The 19376-nt window shown below is 52.1% G+C and overlaps 1 protein-coding gene across 2 annotated transcripts; it reads left to right on the top strand.

The window, feature by feature from the left end:
* The first annotated feature begins 402 nt into the window (after positions 1-402).
* Positions 403-17563, top strand: Impdh1 (inosine monophosphate dehydrogenase 1). Of its 2 annotated transcripts, none has more exons than XM_029570025.1 (15): positions 403-679; positions 4463-4564; positions 7424-7472; positions 10016-10117; positions 10237-10311; positions 10593-10799; positions 10952-11039; positions 12431-12630; positions 13260-13350; positions 13586-13681; positions 14609-14752; positions 14850-14994; positions 15260-15403; positions 15526-15609; positions 16806-17563. In XM_029570025.1, the coding sequence occupies exons 1-15, from the start codon at positions 510-512 to the stop codon at positions 16825-16827; spliced, it is 1719 nt and encodes a 572-aa protein (XP_029425885.1). In that variant the 5' UTR covers positions 403-509; the 3' UTR covers positions 16828-17563. The 2 variants fall into 2 exon arrangements, with proteins under 2 accessions (XP_029425885.1, XP_008844609.2); XM_008846387.3 differs by having other exon boundaries at positions 4466-4564.
* Positions 17564-19376: the final 1813 nt, after the last annotated feature.

Below are 19376 nucleotides of genomic sequence, written 5' to 3' on the forward strand. Positions count from 1 at the left end.
GTCTTCTAGCAGGAGGTTGAGGGATGTGGGAAAATCTGTCTTCTTCCCATCTGTGGTAGGGTTTGTTAAGCAAGCAGGTCTGTGGTCCACAACAAGAGGCGCTCCAAGACACCTTACCATGATTCATAGAAGGCCTAAGAATTCATAGGCGGTGTTTCCGCTCGTTTTCCCCAGATGAATCTAGAAAGAACTAGAAGGTCCGGTAGGACGGGGGTCTTTTACAGTGCCCTTAAAGGTCATATCCCATCTCGCCATCTGTCCATCTACTCTGAGCCTGAGTGGCGGCGCACAGAGGCGGGACAGAGCGCGGTGCCAAGGGCGGAGCCCAGTGGACTCCCGGACCCCTCCTGCCGCACCTTCCTAGCTCCGCCCCAAGCACTCAGCCCCGCCTCCTGGAGCAGGCTCCGCCCCTCAGCACCGCCCCCTCCTACGACCAGACTCGGGCTCTCTTGGCCCAGTCCGGGCCAGGGAGCCTCCAGGCGGAGAGGCTCCCGAGCCACGGCCTCCTCATGGAGGAGCCGCTCTCACCCCCTCCAGAGCCCGGGCTGCTCCTGCCGCCGCTGCAGGGAAGCGGAGCCGCTGCTGTTCCGGAGCCTGGAGCCCGGCAACACCCGGGACACGAGACGGCGGCTCAGCGGTGCAGCGCCCGCCTGCTGCAGGCGGGTTACGAACCCGAGAGGTGACGCCCAGGGCTGAGCGCGCGGAGCGCAACCGGGCGGGCGGCCTAGGAGGGCGCGGCAGCTCCGGGGACCCGGTGGCGCTGCAGGGGAGGGGAGGGGCAGGCTTCCACACCCTTCCCCTGCACCGCCTTCATCCCTAACTTCCCGAGACGCGGTTCGGCTACCACGCGCAGGCATGGGGGATACAGGCGGCCACTGTGCAAACAGTTCAGTGCCTTGTTATTCTAGGGAGCAGGGGACAGGGCGCAGATCATAAAAACGCCCTTTAAAATCTTAGCCCCGGATCGGACCTTGACTACACGCTCAGCGACACTCTGTGCAAGTATAGCTCCAACTCCTTAGTACAAATAGTGCTTGTTGGAGTCCCTGTCCAACTTTGCTTCCTCCTCAGCTGTTCCTGTCTAGAACAGTCTTCAGTAGTCTTGTTGGTAGGTGAGGGTGTCCGGATGGAGCACCTCCCACGGACAGGTGAAGATTCGTGCCATCGAACACATGAGGTCCGATGAGGCTGCTGGTGCCATTCCCTTCCTCCAAAGACCCCCTGCAAGGGTTTGAAAGGCAACGAGGGTCGTTGGAGAGTGAGGCTGGTGAACTGGGCCTCAGAGGAACTGGCAGCTAATCTCTGAATTCTATCGCAGTTTGAAATGCAGCCCAGAGGATTTGGACTTCTCTGCCCCATCTGTTGGTGCTCAGCAGCTTGGGAGATGGCCTGGCAGCTGGGCTTTTTGGGGGAGGGTGGTCTGGAGGGAATTAGCCAGGTAGCTCTGCCCAGGGTCTGACGGCTTATGTAAGAACTTTTAACGGCTTTAGGAGCTACCAAACCCAACTACTCTTACTACTGCAGACCGGCTCTTTAGAATTGATTCAAGCTTAGGCAATCCCTATCCTTTTCTTCTATTGATAGAAATCTAGGTTGGAGGGCTCAGAGTGATAGAGAGGACCCACAGTACTGGAGGAAGCAGGCTGGGGCAGGTGTGGGCTTGATAGAAGCAATGCTGGAATTACAAAAATTTGAAATTTCAGAACTCAGGCTGGGGCCCCTCAGGAGCATCCCTACTGCCACATCAAAGGGCCAGTGCCAACCCCCCCCCCCCCCCCCCCACTTAGTGTCAGAAGAGCCTGCATAAAACCTGAGCTCCAGCCAGGCAGTATGAGATTCAAAACTTGCTGGCCAGACCTCCATCTGCTCTCACCAACCTAGAGCTGTAGAAGAGGCCAGGGTTCCATGAGAAGTCCTGGGCTTGAGTCCAGTGTTACTGCTCTCTGGTTTGAACTTGGTGAGCCCTGCCCTGGTGTCCCAGCTCAACAATGCTAATGTTATTACATTTTCTCCTCTAAAAGTGTTTTAAAATCTTGTTCCTTCAAACAGCCCCAGATCAGATAGAATCCTCTGGGCTGCCTGCCTGGGCCTCAGTACTCCACTGGGCATTGGTCTCCTAGTCCCCTAAGCAACTGGCTCAGGCCTGCCCCCTGCCCTTGAAGCTGTGAGGTGGGGAGTCTCTGGGGACCAGCTGCCCTTCCTTGGGTTGAGGAGGTCCACTGGTTGCCTGGTGTCTCCTCCCCACGGAGGAAGCAGCTGGGGAAGCTCAGGAAGAGGGGGAGGGAAGCCAGGGGGGATGGATTAAGTCCCTGGGAAAAGGACAGCCTAACCAAGCCTTGAGCCCAGCAGCTTAGAGTAATGAGGAGTAGGAGGGAGAGGGCCCTGAAGTCTGTAATCACTGGGAAGGTGACCCTCCTCATAGCTCAGCCTGCCAGCCTCCTCCCCTGGGGCCCAGTCTCCTAGGCTGGGGCAGATGTCACATTAAAGTTACCTGAGATGATAGACCCCAGCTGTTCTGGGCCCCAGCCGTGGCTGAACCTTGAATAGTAGCCATTCTTGACTCATGATGTAGAGAATGATGACCCATAGCAAGTCCCTTAAAGACCCAGAGAGACCACAGGGGCAGTCTGGGCTCAGAGCTTGTGATGAACATGGCGGCTGTGTCTATGGCCAGGAAGGGCAGTTCTGAATGATCAGGGTGCTTTCTCTGGCTGGTTTCACTGTTCTGGTTCCTTGGTAGCCAGTGAGAGGTTGTCATTCTGGCTTCCCATATGGCCCAGGCTTCTGGAGTGGATCTTTGAGTGCTGGAGAATCAGAGGTGCTTCCCAGGTATCCCTGGCAAGCTGGCCCCAGCTCCCATTTTACCAAGAGCTCCAGCAGTCTCCTCTCCTTTCTAATGCTTCAGGGCCTTCAGAGACTCCCACTGGGACCCTTCTTTTGGGCTCCACTGGTGGAGAGGGAAGATTGGGCTGTATGGTATCCTCCCCTTCCTCCCCTATCACCAAGGGACAAGAGGACATCTGCAAGTTTCTTGTAACAGTTTGTTTTGTGGGAGACCTCCCCTTCCCTCTGCACATGGATGGAACAGCCTATGTTTTCCTGGCAGGGTCCCTGGGGCATCATTTGGGAGGCTGGGCACTCCAGAGAGCCTGGTGGCTTGTGAAGCTAAGGTTCTCTTGGGTCTAGCTGTCACTACACTGCTGAGGTAAACAAACTCAGCCTCCCTGGGATGGGAGGTGGGGAGGAGCCACAGCCCTCATGCCAGGGAGAGCCTGCCTCACTGCTGCTTCACTTTCTCCCCTAAACCAGTTAGGTACCTGTGGGAACCGCGGGAGGGCAAAGGGAGGAGACTGGGGAAAGCTACTGGTCAGGCTACACTACATTAGCAGTTCTGCACACCAGAGCAAAGGTGCTACAAACCCAGCTTCCTCCACATGAATAGATTTGTTACCCAATCTTATTGTCCTTCAGTTTGAAATGCTGGGCTCTTGGGACTGACCACCCAAGTTCTGCTCTGGGAAGTTAAAAAAAAGAAAAATTCCCTGCCTCTGTCCTGGTTTGTACATACACTTCCCTGGTCTCTAAATCTTTCAGGAGCTGAGGATGAGGGCTGTGTGTGTGTGTGTGTGTATTCTGGGACCAGGAGTTAGAGGCTGGGCACTTCCTATTTCTGAACTGTATGTAGGCTTTGCACCTGAACAAGAGCTCTAATACTGGAAATTAATAGATTGTGGACTGTAATTGCTCACTTATGAAAAGTGCTTTGTGGATGAGGGCTCCAGTGTCTCCCAAAGGTCAAAAGTGTCATCGTTAAAAATGCCTGCTTCTTAGGAATGATGTGGGGGGTGGGGCAGGAGTAGTGGTCCAGCCCCAGTCTTCGATGTATTGGAGCGCTGTGATTCCAGACTGGTATCGCAGAGCTCTGGGCTTTGATCAGGGTTGGGGGATTGCTATTGAGAAAAGGCAGAACCGTGGTAGAGATACACCTAGGGTAGGCAACAGGAAACTCAGGCTGGCGGGGGCTCAGTGGCCTGCGAGGCAAGGCACACTGCTGGGGTTCTAGGGAGCGCGGTGAGGACCAGCGAAGGGGGCGTGTCCCCGCCTGGCTCGGTCCCCTCTCGAGCCGGTCCCACACGCTCTTCCCCAACCCCCACCGGGGCCAGAGTCCCCTGGGCCACTGCAGGCGGTTGGGGCGTGCGCGCAGCAGCGGTGGCGGCTGCAGCTGGGCGGGCCGGGCAGGGCCTTTGTGCGGCGAGAGGAGGAGGCAGTGCTCCCCGAGGGAGGGGCGGGAGGCGAGGGCGGTGCCCGGGGCGGCCCGCAGCAGCCGCAGCCCCCGCCCCTGGCCCCCGGCGGCAGCGTGGCCGCAGCGTCAGCAGCAGCACTGGTAGTAGCGGCGGCGGCAGCGGCGGTGGCAGCCGGGCTGCCCGCGCGGGTGTTTATGTCGGGTCGCGGTGTCTCCCAGCAGCATGGCGGACTACCTGATCAGCGGCGGCACTGGCTACGTGCCGGAGGATGGGCTTACCGCTCAGCAGCTCTTCGCCAACGCGGACGGCCTCACCTACAAGTAAGCTCGGGGATCGGCCCAATCTGGGTGCGCACACCTCAGCCCTAAGGGTCAGCGGCCCCCTCACGTGCATGGCTGTCTCTCGCTGACGCCTGAGTGCCCTCGCCCAATAAGAGTGACTTGGGGCTAGTGGGGGGCTGGGCAAGGGAAGGAAGGAGGCCCGAGCCAGGAGCAGAGGGACGTGGCACAGCGACATCGCTGCCCATGGAGCTTTGATTGGTTCCTGGTCAGATCCGGGACTGACCTGCCTCCTTCTTCTTCTCCTGGGCATCTTAGCCGTTCTGGGCAAGCCTTGGGGCATGTGGGAAAATGAGGTGTGGCTGTTTGGGGGAGACGTTAACCAGACCATGATCCAGGATGCCCTCTTTCCCCAAGCTGAGGCATGAAAGCGAAGAGGTTCCAGGAACCCATCTCAGGCAGCTGGTTGAGTATCGCGCTGCAGGAGGGGCCCCACTGGGCTCTTTCTTCTACCTTCCAGTCCAGCCCTCCTTCCACTTGTGCCCACAGGTTGGCACTGGTGCCCTCCAGGAATATTCTGTGACTACCCCTTAAGCCCACTCCACGTGGGACTTTGAAGGATAGAGACCTACCTGTCTGTCTCAAGCTTAGTTTGCATTTTCTGGTGGGTCCTAGGCCAGTTGTTCTGCCTGCTGCGGGCCTGGCACTAGTTGTGCCTCCTGGCTGCGGGCCTGGCACTAGCTGTGCCTCCTGGCTGCAGGACATTGTTCCTGCCAGGAAGGTAGGTGCATCAGAACCCCTGGTTGGGGCAGAATGGTGATGCTGGAGAGCCAGTAGCACCCTGGCCTGACTCCCCGATCTCCACCCTGGTTCATAAGCATTCTTGGTTGGCAGGCGATTTCCTTGTCACTCCTGAAGAGGGTGCCGTCTTGCCTGCCCACAGGTGAGGGGTGATTATATCTAGAAAATGCCAATGGGCCCACACTCCAGCGTTTCTTCTCTAGCCTCGAAAGTGAGCCACAGAGGTAGAGGGCTGCCAAGGGAGGGTGGAGGTAGAGGCGGGATAACATTCTTTGTTACTTTGATGGTCTTTGATGATGAGAGAGGCGGGGTCTGTCTTTGAGAGGGATTTTACTGAAGTCTTCTGGGGGAGCTTCACAGGGGAACGCCTAGGAATTTCTCTTGGCCTAGGGGCAAATTAATCATGTCTGCCCTGTGGCTTTTCCTTTCTGCACTGGAGGTGCCTCCTGCTTTGCATAGCCAGGCTCAGTTTCTGAAGTATGGGGTATCTGGTTGGAGTGTGTCTGTCAAGGCTTGCTGTTATTCATGGTAGACTGAGCCCATAGGGTTATTGGCTTGTGGCACTGTTCCCAGAAGTACCATGTAGGCCTGGTCTTCCCATCTAGGCTTCACTTGGCTTACCACACTCATGTTGACAGCTGCCATGCTCTGGCTGGCCCTAATTGTGAGGCCTCCTGGTTGTCCTTTCCTATGTGTGTTGGTTGCTCCTATCCTAGTATCTGCTCTGTCAGAACATGCCTTGAACTCAGCTCCCTGAGGTCCTCCCAGTTGCTTTGAACCTTGTATGACTCAGCAGCCCAGCCCTGGATATGCTGGGTTGTGCTTGGGCCACATTGCACTACAAACTAGTTTTCAGGTTCTCTGTTTTCTTTTTTTCTTGCAGTGCTGGGAACCAAACCCAGGACCTTGTACATATTAGGCAAATATTCTACCACTGAGTTATATCCCCAACCTAGGTTCTGGTGTTTGGTGTTTGGTGGGGTTTTGTTTGTTTGTTTGTTTGTTTGTTTTCCTATTTTGTTTTTTTGAGACAGGAGCGCATGTAGCCCAGGCTGTCCTCAAACCCTGATCTCTCTACTTCCACCTCCCCAAAGTGCTTTGGATTAAAGGAGTCACCACACCCAGTTTAGGTTCTGTGCTCTCTGTGTTGAGTTATTCTCTGCTTCTGTCAAGACTGAAAAACTTAAGATAGGTGTGATGGCACATACCTGTAATCCCAACATGCTGAAGTAAGAGGATCATGAGTTCAAAACCATTTTAGGCAACTTAGGGAAATACTGTTTCAAAAAGAAAAAAGGAGCTGGGTATGGGGTGGCACACGCCTTTAATCCGAGCACTCTGGAGGCTGAAAAAGAGGCAGAGGCAGGTAAATTTTTGTGAGTTTGAGGCCAGCCTGGGCTGCATGAGACCCTACCTCAAACACAAAACAAAAAAAGAAAAAAAGTCAGGGATAGTAGTGCATCACTGTAATTCCAGCACTTGGGAAGTAGAAGTAGGAGGGTCATGAATTCCATATCATCCTTGGCTATAAAACAGATTCTCAGACTACCTTATGATACGTGAGACCCTGTCCTTAAAAAGCAAAACAGCTGGGCATGGTGGTGCACACCTTTAATCCCAGCACTTGGGAGACAGAGGCAGGTGGATCTCTGAGTTCGAGGCCAGCCTGGTCTATATAGCAAGTTCTAGGCCAGCTGGGGCTACAGGGAGACCCTGTCTCAAAAAGACCAGGAAAAAAAAAAAGCCAATAAAATTATAAAAAAGAGAGAAAGATTGAGAAGTCTTAAAAGGCAAGATGGCCATTTGGGAACTTCTATGTTCCTTGACAAACAATGAGCCCTGAAGGCAATGAATATTTTGGGCCATCCATCTTGGTGGCCTCTGGATCCATAGACCTTCTGTCTTTGGCTCTGTTTCTCGAGGTTGGAGCCATAAGGACATTAGAAGGGGGAATGAGGAAGAGTCTTGGTGATGGGCTAGCAGAGTGTTCCAACCTGTGCTCCTCTACCTTCCCCCGTTCCTGCTGTTTCCCCTAGTATGGCAGACCCTGACCTTTTGGGGCCCCCTTGCTGATCAATCATCCTCATTCCATCTTCACAGTGACTTCCTGATCCTTCCAGGATTCATAGACTTCATAGCTGATGAGGTGGTAAGTACCTTTTCTTCTGATGGTAGGAGGGAGCTAGCTTCTTGCTCAAGGGTAAGGCATGGGAGAATCTTTTCTTGGGAATGTGTTCTTGGTTATTGCCTTTATTGTCGCTGGAGGAACTAGTGCAGGGCAAAGGGTTATGCTTGATGGAGCAGAGGCAGCTCCATTGGTGGGAGTCCTGGGGAGTCTTGAGTAGCAGCCTTGCACAGGTCCAGAGGATGCTCTGTCACTGAAGGAGCTCAGGGCTCGGGAAAGGTCCTTTTTGAGGAGAAGAGGAGAGGACTGGGGTGTGGCTATGTTATTATATAGACTAGAAAGATTGGCTGTTGTCTGAAATGCTGAACAAGGAGTTTGCTGCAGAATTATGGGCACTTTGAATACAGTGTTCAGTGATTGGTCATTGAATCTATAATGGACAAGAATTGGCAAGAGGGTTTGAAGGAGTAGCATTTATGTATGGGGGTTGAGGGGAGGACTTTGGATAAATACAAGGAAACACAATGCCTTGCTTTCAAGAGGCTCAGTCAAATCAGTGAATAATTAGTTGGGAAACTGAGGAGAATAGTGATGATGGTATAAATCAGTTCAAGAGAAGTTCAGTGATTCTGTCCTGAATTCACATCCATTTAAAAAACTTACTTCTGGTGTCATCTCTACGTATTCTGGTCTGATTCTCATGAAAGGCCTGAGAGCCTGCAGGTGCCTAGGTTATTTATATATTGAGGAAACTCAGGTCTAGCCTATATGTATAGAGCTGACCCAGACAGATTTCTAAGGGGAAATAAGGGTTTTTCTGGTTGATCTCTTATGACAGCAATCAGGAAGCTTTCTTGCTCCAGCTATTCAGTTTAATAAAGTTTGTTGAGTGTCCTGGCTTTGTGCCAGACCTTGGGCTGGCTTCTTGGAAGAGACAGACTGAAAAGATACCTGTTTGGCAATGAAGGGTCTCTTTATACAATGGCCTCTGTCAGGAAGGCGGTGCTATTGGTAAAAGAGGTTAAAGAGGTAAAGGTGCTGTTTTCTAGGCTATTGAGCCAGGCCTTTGCTCAGGGTCTGTTATGGACTTCAGGGGCCTGTGAGTCTCAAAAGTTAAAAACCAAAGTCTGTGTTTGGAGGGCTTGGGGGCTAGATTAGTAGCTATTGACTGACTTTCAAAGGGACCCATGATCTGGCCTTATATCCCACACATAGGCAGACAACCTGCAAATATATACAAACTTTGTCTCTTATCTAAAGTGGCCAGGACCAAATATTTTGAATTTCAGGTTAAAAGAAAAAAAGAACATTTGCATATATGTAGTGAGAAGTCTTGGGGATGGACCTAAGTCTAACCCAGGAATTCATTTATATCTATCTATCTATCTATCTATCTATCTATCTATCTATCTATCTATCTATCTATCTATCTATCTATCTTTGTATCTATCTACCATCCCTCTATCATCTATATCATCAGTCATCCATTTATGTATCATCTCTATCATCTCTATCTATCTATCTATCATCTATCTATCAATCATCTATCTATCTGTCTGTCTGTCTGTCTCCATCTATCATCTATCTATCTATCATCTATCTATCTATCTGTCTAAAATCTCTTATACACATGGCCTGAAATAGCCTGAAGGTAATTTTATACGATACTTTTTATGTATCAGCATTTGAAAGTGACCTATCATATGAGGTCAGGATTATTCTACTAGTGATCATGTCAGTGTTCAAAACCTTTTAGGTTTTAGCCAGGCATGATGGTGCATACCTTCAATCCCAGCACTTTGGAGGCAGAGGCAGGTGAACCTCTGTAAGTTCAAGGCCAGCCTGGTCTACATAGTGAGTTCCAGGCCAGCCAGAGCTAAAAAGTAAGATCCTGTCTCAAAACAAAAACTGACACCACCACCACCAACAACAAAAAACCCACCTCCCACCCTTCCCTTGAACTTTTAGGTTTTAGAGCATTTTAGGTTTTGGATTTTCAGATTAGAGATGTTCATCCTGTGTTTATAATCCTGACCTTTCTCTGGAGTTCTAGTCCCTTAGTCATTCATGTTCCTGCATGGCTAATAGGTGCTGTCATGTGCCTGTCCTTGCCACCACCACTTGTCACCTAGAACCCACTCACCATATTCTAGTGTCACTCAACCTTGACCTTATTCCTCCCCCTTTTTCTTCTTTCCTCTCTCTTCCTTTCCTTTTCCCTTCCCTTCCCTTCCCTCTCTTCCTTCCCTGTTTACTATTCTTTTTTGTCTCATGTAGCCCAGGTTGACTTAGAACTTAATATATGGTCAAAGCTGTCCTTGAATTTCTAATCCTTCTGCCTCAACCTGAGATTATGGGCCCAGCCCTCTTTATGACTTTCATCTTGACTGAAATGACCTTTCAGTCTTCCATCTTTCTTTCCAAGTGGAATGGTAAGTTCTCCGACACGTGAGCTACTCGCTCACTGCTGTACCTCTAGGACCATCCTATGCAAGACACATGTAGGTACTAGTGAATGTTTGTCCAATGGCTGCTAAAACCCTTCTATACCATGCTTCCATCCATAGGACCTGACGTCAGCCCTGACCCGGAAGATCACACTGAAGACACCACTGATCTCCTCTCCCATGGACACTGTGACAGAGGCTGATATGGCCATTGCAATGGCTGTGAGTCCCTTTCCCGGGTGGGGACCCCAGGGTAGGAGAACTGAACATGATGGACTTTGCAGAGGGATGGGCAGAAGAGGTTAGCTCCTGGTTCTTACCACACCTCCCTTCCATACCAGCTCATGGGAGGAATTGGTTTCATTCACCACAACTGTACCCCGGAGTTTCAGGCCAATGAAGTGCGGAAGGTTAAGGCAAGTACTGGTTCTATCCTTAGAAACATGCTACTTGGCAGGCCCTCCTCCTCTTCTTGCAGCCCTGCAGCCTGCTGCATTCCCTGGCTGACTGATGTGGGCCCTGGCTGCCCTTCTTCATAGTGAAGTATGGGCTCAGTCCTCCTTTTCCCACGGGTTCTCATCCCATTGAGGGCCCTAATTTCTCAATGGTACAGCCAGGGCCTCCTTAATTTCCCCTGGCCAGGCTACATGTCACCTCTGGATTTCTTGAAGTTTTTTTCTTCCTCTTTTGCCTACAGAAGTTTGAGCAAGGCTTTATCACAGACCCTGTGGTCCTGAGCCCTTCGCATACTGTGGGTGATGTGCTGGAGGCCAAGATACGACATGGTTTCTCTGGCATCCCCATCACTGCTACAGGCACCATGGGTAGCAAGTTGGTGGGCATCGTCACCTCCCGAGACATCGACTTCCTTGCTGAGAAGGACCACACCACCCTCCTCAGTGAGGTGCCTGCAGGGCTGGGGAGGCAGAACTGTGGCACAGAGGGAACTCCACCCCTGGGGGCCCCAGACTGGTGCCTGTGACCAGGGACCATAGGGAGGCCTGGCCCCTTCTCTCTCACCTGCCAACCTGCAGGCAAATGTTCCTGGCCCCACAGGTGATGACGCCACGGATCGAGCTGGTGGTGGCTCCAGCAGGTGTGACACTGAAAGAAGCAAATGAGATCCTGCAGCGCAGCAAGAAAGGTACCAGGGAGTAGACATCTCAACCCTACTGCCTGTGTAGTAGGTCCTTCCATTCTTTCCCAGCCTATCAGATTAGCCTAGTAATGACACCAGGCATTGGGGAAAGTTTGAATAACCTTAGGAAGCCTGGAGCAGGATTCCTGATGTCTATTCCTAATTCAGTAGCTTCTCAGTATGTTACTCCAAACTAGTCCCAGTGGTACGTGGTCATAATAAAAGGGCTTTCTGGTCTTAAAAGTCTGGGAAAGGGCTGAGGGTGTAGTTCAGTGACAGCATGCACTTAATGTGTGAAGCCCTGGGTTCCATCCTTAGCAAAACAAAAGTCCAGGAAATACTTCTTTCTGCATCTCCCATTCCACATAAAGAATTGCACATGGGGTGTGGGGAGACTAGAGAGATGGAGAGATGGCTCAGGGGTTAAGAGTGCTGGCTGCTCTTACAGAGGATTTAGGTTCAGATCTCAGCACCCACATGGTGGTAACAACCATCCATATCTTCAGTTCCAGGAGATCTGATGCCCTCTTCTGGTCTCTATGGGCAATGCACACACATCGTACACTTACATAAGTTTTTAAAAGTTAAAAAAAAAAAAAAAAATCTCTGAGTTCCAGGCCAGCTGGGGCTACATAGTGCTAGTAACCACAGCACCTTGTGTAACATTCACCCCACTTTCTTGTTTTTGATTTTGTTGACTTTGCCTCTCCCAAACTAGATGCTTCTTGAAGGCAGACACTGCTGAATCCTGTCAATTCCATATAACAGTTCCCATGGTGGGGCAGAAGACAGCTGAGCAGAATGTTTATAAGCAGCAAACAAGTAAGGACATGAAGAATCTCCAGTGAAGAGAAAAAGAATGATGAATGAATGAATGAATGAATGAATAAATAAATAAATAATAAATAAATAAATAAATTGCACATGGGGGCCAGTGAGATGGCTCAGTGAGTTAAGGCATTTGCTGCCAAGCTTGACCTGTGTTCGATCCCAGGGACCCTCATGTTGGAAGAAGAAAACCAACTCTGGCAAATTGACTGCCACATGTGTGCACTCATGCACACACATGCATACTAAATAAATGTAATTAAATGGAAATAATTGCGTATGGGAGCAGGGCAGGATCTGGGTGCTCTCTTCTGTGACCTGTGGCCCAGCCAGTGAAAGGCTGCCAGTGCTCAGGGACTGCCCCTCCCACTAGGACAGGAAGAGCACCAGGAACCTCCTTGCCTGGATTTCTTTGCTTCCTGTCCCTTGGGAAAAGGTCCAGGTCCTGGACGGGTGCAGCCACCCAGTGGCCAGTTTGGGTACTTCAGGGAAACCTTTGGTCCTTTTTCATCCTCAAGCCATTCTCCCACCCACTCCAAAGCATGCTTCTTCCTTCTCTTCCTGGTCAGGGAAGCTGCCTATTGTCAATGATCATGATGAGCTGGTGGCCATCATTGCACGCACGGACCTGAAGAAGAACCGAGACTACCCTCTGGCCTCCAAGGACTCCCACAAGCAGCTGTTGTGTGGGGCAGCTGTGGGTACCCGGGAGGATGACAAATACCGTCTGGACCTGCTCACCCAGGCGGGCGCTGATGTCATTGTTCTAGTAAGGATGTGGTGCATTTCCCCAAATCAAGCTTCTGAGGCTCATGTTCCTCTCCTTAGCCTTTGATCTCCCACCTTGTGCTTCCTGGTGTCAGAATTAGGTCCACTGTAGAGCCCAGAACAGACTGCGTGTTTCCCAAGGCCTTCCTCACATATAAGTTGACCCTAATAATTACAGTCACATCACTGAGAGTCCTCACACTTCCCAGGCACTGACCTGAGCTTTTTATGGATTTTCACTCATTTAATTTTTGCAGCAGCACCTTGAGATACAACTGCCCATTCTCAGCAGTAGATGAAGAAACTGAGGCTCAGAGTGGTTCAGTGATTTCACTTGCTTGGCTAGTAAGTTGGCAGGAACAGGCTAATGATGTCTCTTTGTCATGACAATGGACTTGTCTAGGAAGTAGGACGGGGCTGCATCTCTTAGTTGCTACCTGAGTGTTTAATCTTTTGACAGGTGAAGCAGGCCCCTTTGAGAGAGTCAGTTGAGAGTTGTCAAGTCACTTTCCAGAAAAAGAAAAAAAAAATGAGTGCCCTCATTTCTATATTCCTATGATTTCAGGGGTTCATCCTCCCCCAGTGAGGAGACTCGGCTGTCTAGCCCAAGCTCTTCTGTCCCTCTTCCAGGACTCATCCCAGGGGAACTCGGTGTATCAGATCGCCATGGTGCACTATATCAAGCAGAAGTACCCCCATCTCCAGGTGATTGGGGGGAATGGTGAGTGTGGGGTTCTTTCTCACCTCCTACTCTTGGCCCTTGCTGTGTAATCCTTCTCTGTCCTTCAGAAGGCACCTTTAGGTGATGATATTGCTCCAGGCATGGGGGGCAAGGGGTAGGATGGGCTTTGGCCACCACTTTAGGTGGAGGAAACTAGACTAAGGTCTCAGGAAGCCCCTGAGCAGGGTGGGGACACTTTATCTTCATGTGTCTCTTCTACCTCCCCAATCCCTAGTGGTGACGGCAGCTCAGGCCAAGAACCTGATTGACGCTGGTGTGGATGGGCTTCGTGTGGGCATGGGCTGTGGCTCCATCTGCATCACCCAGGAAGGTAGGTTTCCACAGGGGAAGGAGGAGGGACTGCCATTTAGAACGTCTCTGGTCAGGGCTGGAGAGATAGCTCAGAGGTTAAGAGCACTGGCTGCTCTTGCAGAGGACCCAGGTTCAGTTCCCAATACCCACATGGCTGCTATCAACTGTCCAAACTCCAGTCCCAGGAGATCCAATGCCCTCTTCTGGCCTCTGTGGGTATTGCAGTCATGGGTGCACTTACCTTTATGTAGGTCCATTAATACCCTACAGCCTCACTCTTGTTCCTCAGATACATGGCAGGCCAGTGCTTGCCCCACCAGTCCTTTCTTGGGAGGTAGGCTCAGGCTGGCTCATGTCGGCCTTTGCCCTGTCTGGGGATGGTTGTGGGAAGAAGCAGGTGTAAGCAGATGAGGGCATGTGAGTTTAGGGAGTGGACTAACCTGCTTCTCAGAGACTGGTTGTGGAGACTCCCATCTGGAGGCCAAGGCTGATGTGACTCTTGCCTAAGGTATGTGTCAGAAGCCAGTTGAGGGACTTGGATTGGATTTGTGACTAGGCCATGCCTAAGGTATGAAGAGCACATGTTCCTGAGCATACAGGGACATTTTAAATATTCTAAAGGTCATAAGTACCCAACTCTTATGATGGCTGTTGCAAAGGAGACCTTTTCAGGGAGTTTATGCCTTCAGAACAGGTGATGGTAGGGACCACCAATCTTGAGGTCCTATACTCTAAGGCTAGTACTGATCTCACCCAAATTCTTTATAGTGCTGTCATTGGTGGGTAGCCCAGGTCCCTGATATCCCCCCGCTTAGAAACACCACCCCCCTGCCATCCCTCCCCCGATTGGTGATAGGCACAAGGAGAAGAGACTGATGTAGCCCTGTGCTTGACACTCAGGGCTGCTACTGACTTATTTCCATCCTGTACATCCCACTTCTCCTAGTTATGGCGTGTGGCCGGCCTCAGGGTACTGCCGTCTACAAGGTGGCTGAGTATGCCCGGCGCTTTGGGGTGCCGGTCATAGCTGATGGTGGCATCCAGACTGTGGGACATGTGGTCAAGGCCCTGGCACTTGGAGCCTCCACAGGTGAAGGGAGTGCCTTGGGTTGGGTAGGTGGGGCTGGGAGCCAGTGGGAAAGTCACTTGGGTGGGAGGCATTCATCGCTTGGCCTCGACCTCTGCAGTGATGATGGGCTCTCTGCTGGCTGCCACCACGGAGGCCCCTGGTGAGTACTTCTTCTCAGATGGGGTGAGGCTTAAGAAGTACCGGGGCATGGGCTCGCTGGATGCCATGGAGAAGAGCAGCAGCAGCCAGAAGCGATACTTCAGGTACATCTTGCTCTTGAACTCCCATATGCCCTTGACCTCAGAGGGTACTCATCCCATATCCCACTTCTGGAAAGTTAGGCACAGGCATCAGGGCCTGGACCACTTGACCTGGAGGCCATGTTGTCTATGCTGTAGTCTAGTATGCATATGTGACTGCTGTGGGGATCCTTCTGGGTGGCATCCCCTCTGCCTGGGCCCAGAAGAGGTGAGGTGGGGTCCTCTGAACCTCAGGCTGCCAGGTTCAGCCTTCCAACCCTCCATGCAGCGAGGGGGATAAGGTGAAGATCGCACAGGGTGTCTCAGGCTCCATCCAGGATAAAGGCTCCATTCAGAAGTTCGTACCCTACCTCATAGCAGGGATCCAGCATGGCTGCCAGGATATTGGGGCCCAAAGCCTGTCCGTCCTGCGGTGAGTGTTGTGACTTGAGGGGGTAGCCAGTGGGGGTCTTCTGGGAGGTTCCCTTCCCTCCTTGCTTCTCTCACTCCTCTTTTCCTGGATGTTTCTGGCCTGCTCACCTGCCCACCCACCAGATCCATGATGTACTCAGGAGAGCTCAAGTTTGAGAAGCGGACCATGTCAGCCCAGATCGAGGGTGGTGTGCACGGCCTACACTCGTAAGTGGGTAGCCTCCTTGCCTTTGCTGGCTCATGCTGGTTTGGGCAGGTAGGCAGGCTGAGAGGCCAAGCTGAGATTCCAGGGGCCCCATGGTCCATCTGTCGCCCTTACTATAGGGCCCAGTCCACCCTGGAACCTTGTCATGGAGCTTCCATGTAGACCAGCTGTTCCCCTCCCCTCCCTTTGGGTAGCTCCCTGAGCAGAGGCATGGGAGGTGTGGGTGCTAGCCCCACCTGGGTTAGCTCTTGCTTGCTCAGGAAGCTTGGTGGCTGGTGGCAGGGGCTGGTGGTGCCGGGCTCTTGCTGGTGGTAGCCCCAGGCAGGTAGGCAGAAAATGGGGGCATGAGCCCTCTGGTGGGGAGAAGGACAGAGAGACAGATGCCAGGCTCAGTGCTGGTGCAACCGCGGGTGGGAGCAGAGCTAGTTGGCAGCGGTAGTTGCAGGCATGCAGCCCTCCCTGGTCGAGAGGACCCATCTCCCCAGGCATAGATGGGCATCTAACCTGTGTCTCTTTCTGCCCCACCCTTTCATAGCTATACCTTTCTGCCGTGTAAGTAACTGCACTGCCCGGGCCAGGTGTAGAATAGAACAGGGGCAGCCTGGGTGGGACTTGGGCTGGGAAGATGGGAATGGGTAGGAGGGGTCATACTGGGATATAATCATGGGACATGGACCCTGGGATTGGGCCCTTCTGGCCTCTGTTCCCAGCACCATGATGGTGGAGGCCAAGTATGGCCCCTCATCCAACCAAAACACAAATCCCTTTCTGGGGTGCAAAGAGATGCCTATGATCACAGGCCTGGGGCTGCTGCATTATGAAGGGCCTGAGCCACCATCCATGGGGAACAGGGTGGAAACAGAGCAGCAGAAATTGAGCTAGTCAAAGCCTGCTCCATGAGGATGGCAGTGTTTTCCCAAGCTCTCGCTCCACCCTGGGCACCAAGGACAGCTCATTCAGATGTGGCATAGGCTAGAACAAATGTGGCTGTGGTTCTTCCTGGCATGGTTCTTCAGGGAGCCCTGGCTTGGGGAGGACAGAGATCCAGGGCTGCTTCTGCCTCCTCTGGCCCCCTGGCTGAGGGGCAGCTCTACAGCCTCCACCCTCTCCCATATCTGGGGGACCCCGGGCGAGAGGATGCTGGGAAGGGGTAGGAGTCACACACCCACTCTTAGTTTCCTCTTGTTTGCCCTCACAGTTACGAGAAGCGGCTGTACTGAGGACAGCAGTGGAAGCCGAGGTGGTGGAGGAGGTGAACCCCAGGGTCCCACTCCAGGAACGGCCTCCCTCCATAACTGAGCGACCCATGGATTTGCACTAAGGGTTCCATAGCTCCTTCCAGGGAGAGAGGCGGGGAGTCCTGAGGGGCTATGGCCCCTCTCTGGCCACCCCCACAGTCAGATTACTCCCTGTGCCAGGCTGCCCTGGGAGTCCCTCTGGGCTCCCCCCTTCTTCAGCCCCCTGAGCCTAGCCAGCCTGGGCTCTCAGGCCCTGCGCCTGCCTCAGGTCTTTCTCGCTGCAGCCTGCTCCAGCCCAATTCCCACCCCTGGGGAAGGTGGCCCCTCCTGGCTTCTCCTGTAGGGCACCTCCCTCCCACTGCCCCCCCCCCAAAATGGTGCTCTCCTGACCCTGCCTCTGGCCCCTCCCCAGGCTGTTGTCCTCTCAGCCGTGTGACACTCTGGGTTCTGGACCTAGATCAGGGGGAGGTCTCTGCCCCCTTCCTCTGGCCCAAGGCTACCCTAGGCCCTGTTCCTCAGCCCACTTTACCATCCCTGAACCTAGGGAAGACCTGATGTTGGTCACCTGCCCATCATTCCTGATGCACCATCATCCCCAGGTGTACCATCCCTGCCCTCTCTTCTCAGCTGCAGTTGAAGGCTTTAACTTTGCACACTTTGGGGTCACAATTGTGTCATTGTATATCAAATAATCTGAATAAATCAAGTAGATATCAAATGCCTCTGCCATCCCATCTCTGTCCCTTGCCCACAGGGTGGCTGGCCCCTATCCTGGAGGTAACTGGGAGCCCCGTCAGAACTTGGCCTCTCCAGGAAGTTGAGGAAGAGATGTCACACTCAAGGGATATACTGGCATAGGTGAGGCACATGATAGCCAGTCTCCCAGGCCTGGACTGACTGGCCAATAACTCCTACAACTTGACAGTACCACTGAGGGGTTCATCATAGCTCCCACTGCAACCTTGAACAGGTGTAAGTGCTGTATGGAGGTGACTAAATGCCCAGGACCTGTGGCCTCATCAGCTGAGACACCCCTGTGTGTACAAGCAGATGAGTGTACTACCACTGTTTACTGTGGCTTAAGACTGCTCCAGCCTCTATCTCCTGCTGAGTAGATACCTGAGGCTGCTGAGAACTTACCTGGAGGTTCTAGCAGGGAAATGCAGCTACTCATGTACTCTTTATTTTGTCTTATTTTTTGGTCTTTTTGAGACAGGGTCTGTATCCCCAATTACCCTGGAACTCACTATGTAGACCAGGTTGGCCTTGAACTCACAGAGATCCACCTGCCTAGTGCCTGGGGTTAAAGGTGTACACTACCATGCCTACCCTACTCATGTACTCTTGACCAAAGATGGGTCCTCTGTCTGAGAAGTTTGTCTTCTTTTGGCTTTGGGAGGGATACACATGGAACAGTGAAGGAGGAAGGGGTCACCCACCTAACTAGCTAGATAATCCAAATCAACCCTTGCAATGAATAGGGTGACAGATTTGAACACCCTCTAAAGTTGAGGAGTCTTGAGATAGTCCTACTGTTTTCCATGCTGGTGGTGGTGGTTGGCAGTGGTTGCAAAAATGTCCCACTATAGCACAGACACCCCTCAAATGGGCAGAGGAAGATGGACTAGGAATGTTCCAGTAGCAGGAAGGTCAGGGAGTGGGAAAGATCCTGGTTTATGGTAAGGATCCAGAAATGCTCCTTTGACTACCAGGGAGGGGCTACATAGCACCCTGTTGACATGACATGCTGGTGGTTGTGCCCACCCAGGCCCCACTCACAGCAAGTCTTTGGCCAGGGGCCTGGTACCTGTTGAACATTGCTTCTGGGCCAGATTTCTGCTGCAGTAAGGTCCAGCTTTGTGGCATCTTTGGGATTGGGAAAGGGAGAGTTGGGTGGCAAGTTTTTGAGCTCAGAACCACTGCTGGAGCTATATCAAGAGTCCCTGGAGGCCTTGTGTCCTGGACTGTGGCCTCCTAGGTGGGCACCTAAAAGTCAAAGGTGACCTAGCTGATGAGATGATGCTTAGATCCCATGAAGTGGTAAAAGATGAGCAGATGGTTTAAAATGAGATCATATTTCACATTGCATGTTGGTTTACAAAAATTTTACAGGAAACAGAGTGACCCATCCCATTAAGATGGGCAAGAACTCTGATTTTTAGATAGATACCAATTCATTCTGAATCAAGCAGGTGAGCACATCAAAGGGAGAGTTTCCCTTTGAACTAGACTTCATGGACCAATACAGCTGACATTAGAATGAGTTACCCTGTGAACTGGTGACCTTCCATGGAGTTCATTAGCATTAGCTGGGCATTCTAGAGGAAGTTCTGGCTCCATTGGTGTCTTAGTTTCTTTTCCATTTGCTGTGATAAAATACTCAAACAGCCTGGCGTGGTGGCACACACCTTTAATCCCAGCACTTGGGAGGCAGAGGCAGGCAGATCTTTGTGAGTTCAAGGCCAGCCTGGTCTACATAGTGAGTTCCAGGACAGCTGGGGCTACAGGGAGACCCTGTCTCAAAAAGACAA

This window comes from Nannospalax galili, unplaced genomic scaffold, assembly GCF_000622305.1.
Source record: "Nannospalax galili isolate Female #2095 unplaced genomic scaffold, S.galili_v1.0 scaffold660, whole genome shotgun sequence".
NCBI classification, from domain to species: domain Eukaryota; kingdom Metazoa; phylum Chordata; class Mammalia; order Rodentia; family Spalacidae; genus Nannospalax; species Nannospalax galili.

What these genes read in the sequence shown, in the direction of transcription:
- Impdh1 (XM_029570025.1), top strand. Translation starts at nt 510, where the DNA reads ATGGAGGAGCCGCTCTCACCCCCTCCAGAGCCCGGGCTGCTCCTGCCG. An exon ending in ACTTCATAGCTGATGAGGTG is followed by an intron (nt 7,473 to 10,015) that starts GTAAGTACCTTT and finishes TTCCATCCATAG; the next exon opens with GACCTGACGTCAGCCCTGAC. An exon ending in CCTGCAGCGCAGCAAGAAAG is followed by an intron (nt 11,040 to 12,430) that starts GTACCAGGGAGT and finishes CTTCCTGGTCAG; the next exon opens with GGAAGCTGCCTATTGTCAAT.